General features: G+C 64.0%; 1 protein-coding gene across 2 annotated transcripts; it reads right to left on the reverse strand.

Moving 5' to 3' along the window:
• Positions 1-1918: 1918 nt before the first annotated feature.
• On the reverse strand, positions 1919-13088 carry EEF1A2 (eukaryotic translation elongation factor 1 alpha 2). 2 transcript variants are annotated; one of them, XM_045070689.1, is made up of 8 exons: positions 13064-13088; positions 9325-9546; positions 7454-7633; positions 6771-7067; positions 5125-5275; positions 3757-4013; positions 2913-3147; positions 1919-2318 (listed from the first exon to the last, which is right to left on the reverse strand). In XM_045070689.1, exons 2-8 carry the CDS (start codon positions 9466-9468, stop codon positions 2191-2193), a joined length of 1392 nt encoding a protein of 463 aa, XP_044926624.1. In that variant the 5' UTR covers positions 9469-9546; positions 13064-13088; the 3' UTR covers positions 1919-2190. The 2 variants fall into 2 exon arrangements, with proteins under 2 accessions (XP_044926624.1, XP_044926623.1); XM_045070688.1 differs by lacking the exon at positions 13064-13088 and adding an exon at positions 10849-10954.
• Positions 13089-17788: the final 4700 nt, after the last annotated feature.

Genomic DNA, 17788 nt, shown 5'->3' on the forward strand with positions numbered 1-17788 from the left:
GTGCCCAGGAGAGCAGCAGGAAGCACCTGGTTTCCTAAGGTAGGGTCGCAGACAAAATACACAGTCAGGTTCGAATCTCCAATAAAGAACAAATACTTTTTCTGTGTTAATACTGTATGTGACGTATTTATATTAAGAAATTATTGGGGGGGGCGCCTGGGTGGCTCAGTGGGTTGAGCGACTGCCTTCGGCTCAGGTCATGATCCCAGACTTCCAGGATCGAGTCCCACATCGGGCTCCCAGCTCCTTGGGGAGCCTGCTTCTCCCTCTGACCCTCTCCTCGCTCATGCTCTCTCTCACTCATTCTCTCTCAAATAAATAAATAAAACCTTAAAAAAAAAAAAAAGAAAGAAAGAAACTATTGGGGGATGCCTAGGTGGCTTAGTCATTAAGCGTCTGCCTTCGGCTCAGGTCATGATCCCAGGGTCCTGGGACCGAGCCCCGCATCGGGCTCCCTGCTTGGCCGGGAGCCTGCTCCTCCCTCTCCTGCTCCCCCTGCTTGTGCTCTCTCTGTCTCTGCCTCTCCCTCTCAAATGAATAAATAAAATCTCTAAAAATAAATAAAATAAATAAAAAATAAAAAAATATTCACCGTTTGTCTGAAACAAATCTGCCTGGGCTTCCTCTGTCTGTATTTTCCTACTCGGGCTCCCCTCCTTGGAGGCCTCTGTGGGTCAGTCCGGACCCTTCCCACGTGGGTCTGCACCAGTGCCCGGGAGCAGGCCACACGTCGCTCTGTCTGGCTGCTAGGCTCTTCCTTCTTGTCCCGCTCTGGTCATGCATCTTCCTTGGACCCAGGCCGCCTTGGGGACAGGCAGGGAGACACCTCTGAGCCACAAGCGCCCATCTCTGCAGCTGGCGGCCTCTCCCAGTGTAGCGGCCTGGATGTGCCCCCACAGATTTCAGGCCCCAACCCCCGGAACTGTGAAGTGGCCTGTGTGGCAGGAAGGGCTCTGCAGAAGCAGCTCTGCTGTGGGTCCCAAGATGAGATGGCGCTGGGCTCTCACGTAGGCCGGTCACCTGCGTCCTTACAAGAGAATGCCAAAGGCCATCGGATACACAGAGAAGTCACAGGACTGTGGGGCAGGGCCTGGAGTGGGCCAGCTGCAAGCCAAGGAACTTTGGCAGCCACCAGAAGCTGCCAGGGGCAAGGAATGGGAGCCCCTGGGGGGAGTACAGCCCCACCAATGCCCGAATTATGTCCAGTCGCGGTGACTTTGGCGGCGGGAGAGGACACCTCTGCCATCGTAAGCCAGTTTGAGGTCAGTTGCAGCAGCCCTAGAGACTCACGTGGTTGGCCTACTGCTCCCCTGGAGGAGAGCCCCCAGTCCCGTCCCCTACTGTGAGCATGGCTGGGTCCATCCTTGCGCCCACGTGGGCAGAGCTCCGGCAGCACCAACCCCTGCACAGCAAGAGCTGCTTTCCTCGAGCAGGGATGGCCGGCCGGGAAGCAAGGTCAGCACCACAGCTCGGGCTTTCTGCAGGGTTTGAGGGACTGGAGGTCCTGGGAGCACCCAGGCTCTCACTGAAGGGCGGGACGCATGAGGGGATTCTCTCCAGCCACAGTGACTGGCTGGGGTGGGGGGAGGGAGACAGGAGAGGCCCTCAGAGAGACCCCCAAAACATTCAGCCCCCTTCTGCGGAGTCTTTGTGTTGGACGCCCCCAGGAGGGCATTTCCAAAGCCCCCGTCCCCCCCACTGCAAACCGGACCCGCTGGACTTAGGATCAGGCCTCCAGGGCGGGGGGCCCAGCGTGGGCTCCCCCCTCCCCCCGGTAGCGCGGCAGGACACCGGCCAGGCCACCGGCATTGGTGGCGGGCGCAGGTGGGACACGGGGGCGGGAAGGGGCTTGGGGAGAGCGCCGGGCGGACGGCCCCCACCCCTCCGCACCCCACCCAGAAGCAGGCGCACACGGGTCTGGGGTCGCTCAGTTTATTGGTAAAACGGGCACTGAGCGCGGCGAAGGCTGGGCGCGGAAGCGGGGGCGGCAGGGGCGCTTTTCCTCTTAAAGAACTTCCACTGGACCTTGATGGCGAGCATCCAGTCGCTGACCGAGAGCCTCTTACAAGCGGAGGTGCAGACGTGCGCCTGGCGGGGGGGCGGGGCGCCGGGCCGGGGGCGGGGCCGGGGGCGGGGCCGGGGGCGGGGCGCGGCGCCGCCCGGGAGGGTCGCGCCGCGGACGCCCGCGCTTCACTTGCCCGCCTTCTGCGCCTTCTGCGCCGACTTGGTGACCTTGCCGGCGCCGCCGCTCTTCTTCTCCACGTTCTTGATGACGCCCACGGCCACCGTCTGCCGCATGTCGCGCACCGCGAAGCGGCCTGCGGGGAGGGGGCGTGAGGGGCCAGCGGGGCCCCGCCCCCCCACCCCCGCCCCGGGCCGGGATGCCACGCGCAGGCGCACTCGAGCTCACAGCATCCTCCCTCCCCGGGCCGTTTCCGGGGGCGGGCGGTGCGGTCCACAGCCCGCGGAGTGGGAGACACTAGAGCGAGAATGTCTATCAGCTCTGGTCTCCTTAGGCGGCAGGCACGACCCCAGGACCGGCCCCAGGCCTTGGGGGGCTTCCGGGACACGCCTGGCCGGGAGTGGACCCTTTCGGCCGGACGACGCGGGCCAGCAACCCGCACAAGGGGGCTCTCGGACACGGGCCTGCGGGGCATCCTAGGGGTACCTGTGGCCAGGGGACGCCCAGCGGGCAGTCCTCATTCTGCCGCCAGACTGGCTGTGGGCCTGGGGTCTTCCTCCCAGAGCTGCCCGGCAGGGCCACCAACGCTCCCTGAGATGGAGGCTGGAGGCCACAGCAAAGTGCAGGACACCCCCCGCCCGCCGCCCCATGCCGCCCCATGCGGCCCTCTGCCGCAGCCCGGACCAGCCCCATCTAGGCTGCGCCTCCCTCCGCCCCCGGCCCAGCTCACCAAGAGGTGGATATTGCGAGAAGCTCTCCACACACATGGGCTTCCCAGGGACCATCTCCACGATGGCTGCGTCTCCCGACTTCAGGGCTTTGGGGTTGTCCTCCAGCTTCTTGCCCGAGCGCCGGTCAATCTTCTCCTTCAGCTCTGCAAACTTGCAGGCGATGTGGGCTGTGTGGCAGTCAATGACCGGTGAGTAGCCAGCGCTGATCTGCCCCGGGTGGTTCAGGATGATGACCTGGGCAAAGACGTGCGCAGGGCTGTCAGACACGCCCCGAGTGGGAAAGGGGACGTCAGCCCCGAGGGAGGCTGGAATCGCTTGGGGCTGGGGGCCGGCCGTGAGGGAAGGTCAGGCCATGGGGGACCCACACCCCTGGCACGGACCCCAGGGTCCTCAGGAAGCACTTGGCGAACCACAAGAGATAAGCCACCGACCGGTGCCCTGTGGGAAGGGCCAGTGGGCAGGGCTTATGCCGTGTGCCCGGGCCAGAGCTGAGGCGGGATGAGGAGCCGCAGCACAAGTCCTGCCCTTCCGGTCCACCTCGCGGGAGCCTGTCGTGTGGGGCGGCGATCAGAGAGGGCACAGGGAGAATGTAGAGGATAAAATACTACGGAGAAGTCCAGCAACAGAAACATTTTCAGGACCCACATGGGACCTCAGGGAGGCTCCGAGCAACGAAGCCGGGCCCGCCCCAGCGTGTGCTGTCCCCGTGAGGCCCCCAGCCCTGACCCAAGCCCCGGACAGCCTCATTGGCCAGGCAAGGGTCCGGTTCTCTTGATCCCTGCCGAGCACTCTGCTAATGCCAAGGACCTCCCTGTTCCTGTCCTTGAGGGACCGGCCGCCCACCTGGGAGGTGAACTGGGCAGCCTCCTGGGGAGGGTCGGACTTGCTGTCCCCACACACGTTGCCTCGACGGATGTCCTTGACCGACACATTCTTCACGTTGAAGCCGACATTGTCCCCGGGCAGAGCCTCGCTCAGGGCCTCGTGGTGCATCTCCACAGACTTCACCTCCGTGGTGATGTTCACGGGGGCGAAGGTCACCACCATGCCAGGCCGGAGGACGCCTGTCTCCACCCGGCCCACGGGCACGGTGCCGATGCCTGCGCGGAGAGGAGGGCCGTGAGGGGCAGGTGGGACAAGGCTGGCACTGAGGTTCGGAGAGCGGCAGAGGCTACCCTGACCCCGGCAGGAAAGGGACCGAACACAAGAGAACCCCCAGGAACGCCTGCGCAGGAGAAGGTGAGGGCAACACGCGCAGAGGGGAGCCCGTCTGGACCTGGAGGCCTGTCCCTGCCCCCAGGTGGCAGCTGTCCCCGGGGGAGGGGCACTGTGGGAGGCCCCTCCGGGTGTGACGAGAACAGGGCTGTGGAGGACCGGCCACCTGGGCCTGCTGATGTCAGGGGCCACCCCAAAGGGGCACAGGTGCCCCCGCACTTCTCACGGATCTGCTCAGGCCGTGTAGCTGCTCGGTGGGCGTCCGGCCCCCTCCGCGAGAGGAGAAGCTCCAGCTCCACCCCCAACCCCAGCTGCGGGATGACAGAGCCTGGGGCTGGTGGCCGGTCTCGGTGCTGGGGGAGTGCGACACCCCTGCACATAGCCGGATTGTGCCTCGTGCTGGTTCGCGGTCTCCCTGTCATCTCTGGTCTAGAGCAAATCTTGTCTCCCACGAGACTGGGATGTCATGGGGGGAAGGGGACATGAGAGTTACCCATGTGCCACCACCTCCTGGCATAGGGCTGAGTGCTTAGCTGAGGGGAAGATGACCCTGGACAGATGGATGAATGGGTAGGGGTGGGTAGGTGGGCGGATGGATGGACAGATGGACGGGCGGGGGTGGACGGGGGTGTGGACAGAGATGGGCATGTGGGTGAGTGGGTGGCTGGGTGGACGGATGGACGATGGCTGTGTGAGGCAAACAGACGGATGGATGACTGTGCGGATGGACGAACGGACGTGTAGATGAATGGATGGATGAATGGACAGATGGATGTGTGGGGGAAAACAGTTGTCTGCATGGAGGGATGGATGGCGGATGGACAGACGGATGGATGGTCCCCCAGAAAGTCTATGGCATTGGGGGAGAGGCAGACAACTTGGCCTCAAAAGCCCCTTGTCGAGGGCCCTGGTCTCAGAGTGGGTGCGAGGGGCAGAGCCCGCCGGGGTCGGCTGGGCCAGGCGCCCGCAGCCAGGGGAACCTGCACCCCCACTCACCGCCAATCTTGTACACGTCCTGCAGCGGCAGGCGCAGGGGCTTATCTGTGGGGCGTGTCGGGGGCAGGATCGTGTCCAGGGCCTCCAGCAGGGACACGCCACTGGCATTCCCCTCCTTACGCTCCACTTTCCAGCCCTTGAACCACGGCATCTGGACAGGAAGAAAGTATCCACTGGAGGTGGAGACCACCTACACCCACCCTGCCCTACATCCTAGCCCCACGGCCTCCCCAGGACCTTCCCGGAACCCTGAAGGAGGCATCTGACCCGAGGGGGTCTGAGGAGCAGGGGCACACAGACCCTGCCGGCCAGCTCTGTACCAGAAGCCAGATCATGTCCATCAAGGTGTGGCCCAGGTGGCCTGTACCCTCCCCACCCACCAGTTCACACTCCCAACATCACAGAAGCCTTGGGAAAGGAGGTTTGGGAAAAGAAGCAGGGCCCAGCCCAGCTCAGCCCCCTTTCCTGCACCCTCAGATCCCTGGGCAGGGCTGGCACCAGAGCGAGAAGGGCCGGAGCTGGGCCAGGGGGCAGGCTCCAGGTAGAGAGTGCAACCTTCCTCCCTAACCACTGCGCCAACTGTCTCCAGGCACGGCTGAACCCTCCCTGCCTATGGCTTCTCCTGACCGCACACCCAATGCCCTCCTGGCACAGGGCCCCCCCCCAGCCCGTTGGCCACAGGCAGAGAGGAGGGGAAGGGGCCGGCGGCACTGCCCAGGCCACTCCAGGGACAGTGTCCCCTAGACAGCACAGATCAAGCAAGAGCGCCCTGCACTTGGGTCGGGAACGGGATGTCCAGGGGCCGGTGTTCTGTCGGGCTCCCCGGGTGGAGGGTGCGGTCAGCTCACCCACGAGTGCGCGCCATCTTTGTGTGTGTGTGTGTGTGTGTGTGTGTGCGCGTGTGCGCGCGCCAGCTTCTGTGGGACCTACCACATGCAAACATGCAGCCCAGCAAGATGGGGGCGCGGTCCCCAGCCTTGCGCCCTGGCCGCGGGGCTCCAGGACAGTCTCCCCTCCATGCCTGCCTCCCTCATTGTGGTGGCCATGGCACCGGCCAGAGCACATGGCCACCCTCCTAGGCCAGGGTGTGCTCCTGTTTCACTGTGTCTAGGTGCCTGGTCTCAGGTTCTGAAAACTCCGCTTCAGGCTCCGGCTCACCATCTGCTGAGTCAGGGTCCCTGAGACACAGGCTGCCTGAGCTACAGTTTATCCAGCTGGGGGAGGGTCTCTCGGCCCTTCCCAAGGCCGAACCTGCTCGGAGCCCCTGGGGAGGCTCCTGGGGGAGATGAACAGTAACTGTCCAGAGACAGGGCCCTCAGGCCTGGCCCCCAGCGGCCGCTGCTCCTGCACTCTCCACCTGACAGAGGGCCCCGGCCAGAGAAGAGCCTCTGGGGGCCTCCTGGGGGGCAGAGTGGAGGGCCCCAGTTCACGCAAACGGGCTCGTCGCCAGGCTGAGCCACCGGGCAGGGGCCCCTGCTCCTGCAGGTGAGGGGAACGGAGCAGGCCGGGGGGAGGCTGAGGGCAGCCTGCGCACGGGTCCTCTGACCCTGGGCTTGGCCCTGACTGAGCCCGACCCACGCATACCCCAGGACCCTGGGCGCCCAGGGAGGGTCCCGGCGGCCCCGCCACTGTCCGTGGGCACTCACGTTGGGCGAGGGCTCCAACATGTTGTCACCGTGCCAGCCAGAGATGGGCACGAAGGGCACCGTGGCCGGGTTGTAGCCAATCTTCTTGATGTAGGCGCTGACCTCCTTGACGATCTCGTCGTAGCGCTTCTCGCTGTAGGCGGGCTCCGTCGAGTCCATCTTGTTGACCCCGACGATCAGCTGCTTCACGCCCAGCGTGTAGGCCAGCAGCGCGTGCTCGCGGGTCTGCCCGTTCTTGGAGATGCCCGCCTCGAACTCGCCCACGCCGGCCGCCACGATCAGCACTGCGCAGTCCGCCTGTCCGGCAGGTCGGGCCCTGTGAGCCCCAGGCCCCTCCAGGCAGCTGCCCGGGGATGGGCCTCGGGGTCCCCGACAGGAGGGGGCGGCAGCAGGGGCTCCTCTGTGTGAATGGCCTGGCGATGTCTGATTGTCTGCGTCTGTCTGTCTGTCCAACTGTCTGTCTGCCAAGGCAGCCCTGGCAGTGGCCGGCGGTCCTTATGGACACCCCTCCTGGCTGAGATGTTGGGGCCCCTAATCAGTTGTCTGGGGGACTCTGTACCGGGGGGGGGCGGGGGACAGCAAACGTCCGGAGCATCACGCCCTGGGCAGGAAGCCAAGGAGACCCAGCTGCCCCTCAAGGGCCCCGGGCCCCCAGGTGTCCCCCAAACGGGTGTCCCGCCCACCTGGGACGTGCCCGTGATCATGTTCTTGATGAAGTCGCGGTGGCCGGGGGCGTCAATGATGGTGATGTAGTACTTGGTGGTCTCGAACTTCCAGAGGGAGATGTCGATGGTGATGCCGCGCTCCCGCTCGGCCTTCAGCTTGTCCAGCACCCAGGCGTACTTGAAGGAGCCCTTCCCCATCTGCAGGGGTGGGGCGCGGCACAGGGAGGAACCCAGGACTCAGCCGGCTGGCCGTGGGAACGCGTCACAGCAGAGGCGCCCCCCTGGGTCCCCGGGGCTCTGAGCCCATCTCTGGGATGAGGGAGCCAGAGGCGAGGACCTCTGAGGGACCCCGGGACTTCAACCCTGCCCTGCCCGAGCCCCGCCACCCTGTGTGCCCAGGTCCGGCCTCCTGCCACCTGGATGGTGGCCATTCGAACGTCCGCCAGTAGGTGGCGCAAGGGCCTGGGAATCAGGCTTGGAGGGAAGCCACCAGGCGATCTCAACGCCTCCCCCCCCCCCCCCCCCCCCCCCCCCCCCCCCCCCCCCCCCCCGCCACGGGTGCCCCTCTATCGGAAGCTGACCACCCCAGCGTCCGCAGATCAGATCCCTGCGTCAGCCAGAGGCGGACAACATCACCGTCAAGGTGTCAAGCCAAAAAAATAACCCTCTAATTTTTTTTAAGGGAAAAAAAGAAGGGATGTGTTTCACGGGAGGGCCTGGCTTTCCAGCTCTTTCTACAGACGCTCCCAAGTGGCGCTGAGGCTCCTCCTCGCCTTCTGTGCTCCCCCTGCAAATGTCGGTGCCCCACCCAGCGAGACCCCCGTGCCCTGGGTCAGAGCTGTGCTCAGAGCAGCTGCCGAGGCCTCTGTCCAGCAGGCAGATCTCCCTTCAGGGCTGTGCGTGGACAGTGCTCTGCCCTCCGGGGAGGCTGCCCAGCCCAGAGGGCCACCCAGACGGGCCCCAGAGGGGACCCAGCTAGACCTGAACCAGACATCCTGCAAACACCCACAGCCTCCCCCAGCTCCAGTCCCGCAGGGAAGCAGGGAGTGACGCAGCTTTTGGGCTGAGGCGCGGAAGGAGACAGCCCAGCGCAACAAATCCCCCCAACACACGCACGCGCACACGCGCACACACGCACACACTCGAGCAGGGTCAGCCCAGGCCAGCACCTGACTCCTCCTGGGCCCTGGCCCCGACCCCCCATCATCCAGGAAAGAACCCTCACAGCCTCCGAGACAGGAGCTTCTCCCAAGCCCAGGGCGGGCACAGAGGTTATCAAGAGCAGACCCCCCCCCACTCTGTGGCTGCTTCTCACCCATAGGTCCCAGCCACTTAAGAGAAAAGAGGTCAGCCAACGGGGCCCTGCCTCTCCTCCCCAGGCAACCAGGACCCCCCCCCCCAAAAGAGTGCCACCCCGGACGGGCAGCCCTCCCCAGCCCAGCACGAGAAAATGGAGCTGATGGGCTAAGTGCCCATCAGTCAGCTATTAATAGCCACCCTGAGGCCTGGCCCGGCCCCAGGACAAGTGAGGGCAGCATCACCTCCAGCCCCAGAACTCAGCCCTGGGGACCCAGGAACCCCACCCTGGGTGCAGGCTTCTCAAGCCCAATGTGGCAGAGAGTTCCAGAGCCTGGTGTGGACCCCTGTGGAGCAGGAATTCCCTCTGCCCACACCAAGCAGGGCTCCAGAGAGAGGCCGCCGCCCCCCACAGCCACTCCAGCTGGGCTCTCTTGGGTCCCTGTGCCCCACGCGGGTGCCTTTAGGGCTCCTGCCTTCCTGCCCTGGAGGAGATCAGCTGAGCCCTGTGCCCCAGAGTCAGGGAAGCTCCAGCCCAGCCACCGTGTGGACCCTGTCCTCTCTGTGGACGGGGGCGAGGGGGGCAGGCTCACCTCCGCCGCCTCCTTCTCAAACTTCTCAATGGTCCTCTTGTCGATGCCTCCACACTTGTAGATGAGGTGGCCTGTCGTGGTGGACTTGCCGGAGTCCACGTGGCCAATGACCACGATGTTGATGTGGGTCTTCTCCTTGCCCATTCTGCCCGGGGTGCGGGGAAGGGCTGGGACGGCCTGGAGCGCTGTGGCTCAGGGTGGGGGGGCTGCTGAGCGCGGATTCTGGGGGTTGGGGTGAGGGGACAAGTGATGGAGAGCCTCAGAGGGAAGCCAGCAAACACACCGGCCAGCACAGGTTGCAAGCACGCCCCTGCCTGCCGACTCTCCCACGGGGCCACGTTCCCACACTTGGTGGGGCAGGAAGACCCCCCCCCAGCCTGTGCCTGGCCCATTTGGGTCAGATGGCAAGCCCCAGCGGTCCAATCTGCCCTAAATATCTGGGTGTCATGCCCACAGAGCACCCCCACGAAGGAGGCTAACCGCCCTCCCAAGAGCTGGGCAAACCCCATGGCCAGTCGGGAGCCGGGTGATGAGTCACTCTGCCCTGCGCTGCAGTCCTGTCCCTGGTGCTTGCTCCCCCACCGGGAGTCCTGGGCCCCGCTGTACCCCACCCCCACAGGCGCTGCTGCTGCTGGGGTGGAGAAATGGTCAGGGCTCCCCACTCCCCTCCTCGAGCAGGGAGGGCGCCATCTTCCCTTCGTCCCTGCCAGGCAGGCTGGCACCAGGGGAGACGGGCTGGGCCAGAGCGCCCACAGGGCGGTGGTGCCCAGATCAGGGGCCTAGAATAGCTTGGGCTCTCCCGGATCCCGGCAGGGGGCCGACTGGAGGGCAGGGAGGTGGGGTCCCTGCTCTTCAGAGTGGGGAGCAATCTGGCCCCAGCAGCCAAGCCCAGGAAGTGCCAGACAGAGATGCCTGCAGCCTGGTGGGGGCAGGGGACCCCCTCCGCCTTTCCCTCCGTGAGGGCCCAGGGCCACAACCCCTGCCCCATCCTGGAGGTCAGTGGAGAAACCTAGGCAGCCCAGGAGGGGGCAGGGCGCTGGGGGAGGGAAAGTAGGCAGCAGTGGCGCACCCTAGGGTGCGGACGCCAAGTGGACGCCTCCCGGGCCACAGGGTGGGGTGGCGGATGCCCCCCGGGGTCTTCCCTGTCTCGCCCTCTGCCCCGCAGCCCCAACAGCCCCGGCACTGAGGGCACTGAGGACCCTGCGGCAACCCCTCAGCACCCCTCACGCCACCGGCCCCAAGGTCACAGCTGCGGGGCGATCGCCGACGCCCAGAAGACCTGTCCCCAGCCGGCACCAGCGCATAAACAAGCGCCACCGCGGGGCCCCCACCCCACCGCCGTCGCCGGGGGACCGAGCGGAGCCCTGGGGCCCGCCGAAGCCCGGAGCGAGCCGCACAGCCTCGCCCGGCGCGAGCCTCGCCCCTCTGCGGGGCCCCCCTCCGCCCCGGCCCGGCCCCCGGAGAGCCGACCCGCTGCCGAAGGCCGGGGGCGGAGGCGGAGACCCCGAGGCCGAGCGTCCTTACCCAGAGCCGAGGTCTCAGCCAGAGGGACCGGCGGCGCCGGCGCGGGCGGTTTTATCTCTCCGGGAGGGGGTCCACCTATCGACGGAGCGCGCGCAGTGCACTGCGCCCTGCGGTACGGCAATGCGGTAGCGGCGGGGGAGGGGCGCGGCGGGGAGGGACGCGGGGCTGCGAGGGACGCGGGGACACGGGCCCCGCGGGCGCCACAGGGACGCGAGGGAAGGTGCGGCGAGGGAGCGAGCGGCCAAGGCGCGGACGCCAGGCGCACCGGAGGGCGGCAGGCAGGGAGCCCCGCGGCCGGGCGCGGGGAGCGGGGCGCGGGGAGCGGGAGGGAGCCGGCGAGGGGGGGGGCAGAGATGGAGAGAGGCAGCCAGAGACGGAGGAGCCGAGTGAGTGGCGGGGCTCAGGCCCCCCTGCACGGAGGAGGTGGAAAGGCTCCAAACCTAAAAGGAGGTCTCTGGGGACCGGCGGCCCCAGGGACAGGAAACTGCAGGTCAGGCCTCAGCCGGAGGGGCAGGGGCTGAGGCCAGGGTCTGGGCCACAGTCCCGGCCCACTTTTCCCAAGCGCCAGGTCTACATGTGGCTGGTGTCTGCCGAGCAAATGAACCTCGGATCCGCCCCCCAGCGTGGCCCAGGTCGTGCAGGTCCTTCCTCCTTTGGGACCCTGACATTGGCTCACCATCAGGCCCCTGTCCCCGTGTGTCTGCCACATGGGCTCACCCTGGCGTGCCCCCCACCACCGTCCCATGGTATGGCCTGAAAACCGTGTCTCCAAGGTCCCCTCAGCTTGGCCAAGTAGCCCGGGGCTCCTGAGCATGTGTACCTCGACTGCTCTCCCTCTGAGGCTCCTGCAAAGGGCTCGCGTCCACCCTGGGCCTCTCTCCACGTTCTAAGTCTGTTCCTAGAGCCCACTGATGGCTTCCCAAGTTGCCCTAATGGGCATGAGTGGGCAGGGGCTCCCCTCACTGCTGGCCCCCGTGTGATCACACTGCCAAGCCACCCGTGGGCTGGTTCTGTAGAAAGTGGGGGCAGGGGCATCTCGGAGGGTCCTGGGCAGACCAGGGTAAAGGCCATCATGGATTTTATGGAGAGGAGTAGGCAGCCCTGTGTTGTGTGGAAACCCAGTGTATAGGCCTCTTGGACCACAAGCCTCTGTCCCCATGGCCACACCTCCCGTCAATGGGAGACCACTCCTGCCTGATTTGTCCTTGTCACTACAATGTCTGGGAGAAGGTCAAGCAAGGTGAGTGGGTGACAGCAGAGGCCGGGTGTCCAGCACCTTCCACCGGGGCACTGGCCGAGAGAGCCCTCAGAGATGTGACCCGCAGCAGGTCGGGAGACATAGAGACCCAGGGCAGTGGCTGGGCTCCAAGCAGTCCTCCCCAGCCCATTGGGAGATCTCTTGGGGAGGTAACAGGCTCTCCCACTGAGTTGTCGTGGGGTGGGGTCTGCCCCCCAGGACCAAGGTCTACATCTGCAGACAGGCACTCCTAACCCTTTCAGGCAGGGAGGGGCTCACAGATGACTCCCAGCACTTCTAAGTGCTGCTGATACCATCAAACCTGAGCCAGGATTAAAAATAAACTCCTGGCAAGCTTGGAGACCCACCCCCACCCCTCCACCCCCTCCGCACAGCTGCCCTCTAGGTTTGATGCGAGTCTCTCCTGCCTGAAGGTTAGCAGGAGTTTAGGAGACACTAAATTGGGGTGGCTGAAGCTGGGATGGGCCAAACCACTGCAGGGGGCCCAGGTCCCTGGGGACATCCACCCAACTTCCCCAGTGGGGCCACCACCCCCTGGGCCCCCAGGCTGCCTGCAGGCCAGCCCCGGACAAGGTCTGAGCTCAACTCCCAGCTCACGGGCTACTGTCGGCCCCATGGGAACCAAGTCATCCCGGGCTCGCCTGTGCCAGGAGGCCATGCTGCCCTGGGCAGTGGCCACTGCTGCTGGAATGCAGCATCCTCCCCGGAGGTCCAACATGCCAACCCCAGGCAGAGGTCTCAGGGGGTTTCTCCAAAGTGCCTCTGTGTCCCCAGGATGTGCCCCATCGACCCACAGCTGGGCGGCTTGCAGGGCCCTGGGACCCTGGCCTCTCAGCCTCCGGGATGCCCTCGAGCTCACTTGGACAGTGAGAGTGAATATGGTATAACCCTGAATGACCACACGCCAGCTGAAAGAGCCCTAACCAGTACGTGGTCCTGGAGACCAACAGCTACTACCTGCTGCCTGGAGCCGGGCGAGCACGGATCCTTGAATAGTGCCGAGTAGTGGCTGCAAAAGCCAGCGGGAGCCTTGTGAGCTCCCCCAGTGCTGGGCGGGGCTGCCAGGCCGCCGAGACCCAGGGACCGCGAGTCCACTGGGCACAGACGGGCCAACCGCGGGGGCCAAGGTCACAGCCAAGGAGGGCCGAGCCTGCAGTCAGCTCGGAAGGCCGAGCCAGCCCAGCGTTCCTTCTGGACAGAAGCCAGCCGGGTCCCACTGTGCCCCCTCCCGCTCCCCTCGCCCTGCTTCTCCCAAACCCGAGCCGCCGTGACAATGGCCCCCACGGCAACCAAGGGTATGGGTGGGGAGGTGGTGAGCAAAGACGGGCCCATCAGCCTCACAGAGCACCTTCTGAGGATAGGGCAGAAGGAAGGGGCACGTGGCCTGCCCCCCAGTCCCCTCCGGGCGCCCCCAGGTGCCCTCAGCCACGAGCTGTTTGGGGAGACACAGGCAGCCCCCTCTTTGGCTGGCTGAGGTTTCATGAGCCTGGGGAAAGAAGATCCAGCTAAAATTAACCGTTATCAAGCTGTCAGCCTGGAAATAAACCCTGCTCCCATTGGCTGCCGGTGACGTCACTCCCGGGTTAATAATAACCTGCAAATGCATAACTGACCACCTGTGCGGGGGCCTTCCTGCAGGGGCCAAGGCCAGTGGTCACCCAGGCAGGGGCTTTGGGGTGGGGGGGCAGGGGTCAGGCCTGAGAACACCCTCCATCCTCGGGGGGGGTGTCTCTGAATGACCCCAGCTCATGGCCTGGGGTCCCAGGCTTCCCTCTGACCCCAGGATTTCTGTGCTCACCCTCCTGTGCGGATCATTCTCTTCTCATCTCCCAGCGCACGGGGACGACACGACCTGATCAGCCTTGGGGACAAGTTCCTCCCGCCCCCAGCTCCCCAGGCTCAGCAGCCAGGGATCTGAGCTGCTGGTGAGGCCTCAAATTAAGTGGTCTCCATGGCGAGGAGGCACTCTTGGCTGTGGAGCTTCCCTCAGAAAAGTGAGCTCATGGCTCGGAATCAGAGAAGCTGCCCCCCCCCAACTCGACACACACCGCAGGGGCACGGGGGGCAGGCTGAGCTGGGGCAGTTTGGCCTGGGGGCAGGGCTGGGGCTGGAGAGGGGGCTTCGGCAAGCTGCTAGAACCCAAGGCTAGGCAAGGGTTCCTCAAAATGGCCAGCCCCTTGCTTGGTTCCTGGGTCAGGTAGCCTGGAGCTCTGGTGACTTCTGAGAGGACCCAGGCCCCCACCAGTCCACCCCAGGAAACCAGCGTGTCTGGGAGGGTATGAGGCCCACCTGTCTGCCAGGGAAGCCCAGGGAGGGGGACAGAGCCCCTCAGAAAGGGAAAGGTCAGCCCAGCCCCGCCCTCACCACAGCCAGCACTTGGGCCACAGGACCCGTCTGTGGCCGTGGCCGGGTACCTGCTGCTTCGTCGTGGCTAGAGCCGTTGCCACGGCAGTGTCCTGCCGACACCAGAGCTCCACCCCTGCCCGGCGCCCACCTACGTCCAGGGAAGGGGTCTGGTGGGCTTTGCCCTCTGAGCTCCCGGAGAGTCCGGGCTCCAGGCCAGCAGCAGGGGAGGGAGTGGCCACCCCCCCCCATTAGGCCACTGCCGGCTGGGCGGTGGCGGGGGGGTGCACTGGAGAGCCCAGGGAAGGGGTCAGCCTCTCCGGCCAGGAAGAGGCAGCCCCTATGTTGGGACAGGGAGACAGACGGAGGACTGTGGAGGGTCTGCAGGCCCACTGCCCACCCCTCAGGTGGCAAAGGGAGAGGCCCCAGAGCTCCGTACAAGGAGGAGCGTCCCCGGTGGGGCTACCCCGGGGAGCAGGCGGCTCCTTGGCAACCCTGGAGCCTAGGTTTCTGCAGCGTGGATAGAGCGCCCTTCCTCAGGGAAATTGGGAGTAACCTTCCTCCTGAGCAGGGACCTCATGGCTGTCCTAGGGGTGAGGGCCCGGGAGGCTGCCTGTGGCGGCGGTCTCCCCACTGGGGCCGCCTCCTTCCCCAGGAAAGGACCCCCCCACCCCCCATGCCCTCAAAGGTGACCGCTGTCCCGACTTCCTAGGCCACAGACCACATTGTCTCTTGCAGACTTCCTGGCCGTGACCTGTGCAGTTTCAACCCTTCCGCCTGGCTTCGCTCACAGGCCACTGGGTGTGTGACATTCACCGGGATGTCACACAGCGGATCCTTGCCTCTGCTCTGTGGCACTTCCAGCCAGGTTCGAACTAGAGCCGTGTGGGTGCGCCTGAGCACGCGTACCCCAGGGCAGAGCTCTGAGCCACGGGCTGTGTCACGGCAGTCCTTGGCTTACGGCCTCGAGGCTCAGTACCTGCTCCGTGATGGCAGACTTGGAGCGTTTCTGCTCCACGGGGAGCAGATCCATTTTGTAGGGCGGGCAGCGAAGGGTAAATTTATAGCTGAGAGAAAATTAATTAATAGCTGGCTTTTTTTTTCCTCGACTATGAGGAAATTTTCCTATTTCTTGAACAACCAGTAATTTTGGGGTGAAGTCTGAAGACTTTGGGTTCTCTTGTCTTCCTCTGAGGATGGTTGTTCTTGTTTTATCTGCTCTTCAGTCACTGGACCTGTGGGGGCCTGTTTTCATGCTTCTCAGCGTTGGTCCGTAGAACACTGCGCAGGTCTCACAAGCCCGCGAGGTTGATAAGATTCAAACCTCGGTCTTGGTCCCCAGCTCTCCATGGGGCTCAGCTTTAACTTCTCTTAGATGATCCTACCCTAGACATTACTGTAGGCTGTCGTCTTTTCTCGCTCTGTGTAAGTTTTTATCTATTTAGGTAATCTCTACACCCAGTGTGGGGCTTGAACTCAAGACCCTGAAATCAAGAGTCATGCGTTCCATGACGGAGCCAGGAGGTCTCTCCACCCTGGCTGGGTCCAAACACCAATGCTGCCCAGCACGGCTTGTCTTCTGGTGTCTAGGTTCTGAGCCCATGGTAGACATCACTGTGCTGTCCCCCGGGACCCATGCCCTGGAATCGCCCCATCCCCGCGAGTGCAGAAGGAAGCTGTGGCCGCCTCTCGCCAGCAGACTGCGACGGAGTGAGCCACAACTCCCTGGGTTGGCTTCCGTTATTGAAGACGATGTCTTGGCAGACAGACCGGAGGGAGGCAATCTCCTACCAGCCTAGAAGACGGAGCTCCCAGGATGTGGGAACGCCAGGGCGGGGCCGACGTCAGGAGATGCTGGGCAGCCCCTGAGAGCTGGGCACCCTCCAGCTGTCCATCACGTAAAGCAGGCACCCGAGTCCTACAGCCCTGGGATCTTAGAAGAGGACCCAAAGCCTCAGGGGGAGACCGACAGCCTGACCTCGCCCTTCTGAACCCTGAGCAGAGGCCCCCGGTGAGCCCAGCTCCAGAGCCTGGCACGTGTAACAAACGCATGTTTTTTAAAGTCACCGAATCTGTGGTAATTTGTTACGCAGCAACAGACCCTAGAGCGGAGACGGCAGATCCGCTGTCTGGGCCCCAGCCCCAGCCCCAGCCCGAGCCACCCCCGCAGGCCCGAGGCCTCGGCCCTCCGCCTGGAGCAGCCTCCTGGAGGCTGGGCGGCCGAAGCAGAAGAAACACACGTCCACTGTTCTTGTGGAAATAACTTCAAACTTAGAGAAAAGTTGCCAGAGTAGCTGTCCCAAGTGTTGCCTTTGTCCACACCTGCTGGCTGTCTACGTCCACCCACCTGTGTGGACTCTCTCTCTCTCTCTCTCTCTCTCTGGGTCGGAACCTCGTCCTTTATCTGAAGCACTTGTGAAGAGCCCACCCAGACCGTGGCCTTGGCTCCTCCGTCCTCGAGTCGGTACTTCCCAGGCACTTTGTGGTCACAATTCAGGCCAGAGTCCTGGTCCCCACTGTGCCGGCTCTGTAGCTGGTGCCGCCTGTAGCTCGGTCTTCCCAATCCGGGGCTACAGGCTGGTGTCACACGGCACGGCCCCCCATCTCCGTTTGCTGGAAATGGTTCCTCTGTCACGTGTGTCTTTTGGGACGCTGATGTGCTTTAAGAGTTCAGACCAGGCGTTTTGAAGACGGCCTTCTTTTGGCTTTTCTGATGTTTGTACACCAAGAAATTCAAGTTTTATTTTTCTGCTGGGAACACCAGCAGGGCCACCTGGGTTCCTCCCAGTGCCTCGGAAGGAAAGCTGCCTGGCCCCAGTCGCACTAACTGCCGCGTGGTCCCGGTCACCCAGTGAAGGTGGTGGCCACTAGCTTTTCCTACAGTTATTATCGGCTAAGTAATGGGGTGTGCCTTGGGTTCTGTAAACATCCTAGTTCTCTTCGAAATCCCTCTCAGCCTCGCACTCACTGATGATTCAACTTTTACCATGATGGGTCTGCTTTCTAAATTATTTCTTTAGGGGCACCTGGGTGGCTCAGTCGGTGAGGCATCTGCCTTCAGTCAGGTCATGATCCTGGGTCCCCGGATCGAGCCCTGCAGTAGGCTCCCTGCTCAGTGGGGCCCCTGCTTCCCCCTCTGCCCCTGCTCCCCACCTGTGCTCTCTCTGTCAGACAAACAAATAAAATCTTTAAAAATAATAATGAATTATTTTTAAATTTTTATCTTTTCAAATTATCATACAGAAAACTGACTCTTTGGGAAGTAGACAGCTATATGAACGTTAGCACACGTCCGGATTCCTGTAGCTTCATCGACCAGGACCTGGGGTGTTCCACCCC

This window comes from Mustela putorius, unplaced genomic scaffold (assembly GCF_011764305.1).
Source record: "Mustela putorius furo isolate JIRA1106 unplaced genomic scaffold, ASM1176430v1.1 tig00003972_pilon_pilon_pilon, whole genome shotgun sequence".
In the NCBI taxonomy this organism is placed as follows: Eukaryota; Metazoa; Chordata; class Mammalia; order Carnivora; family Mustelidae; genus Mustela; species Mustela putorius.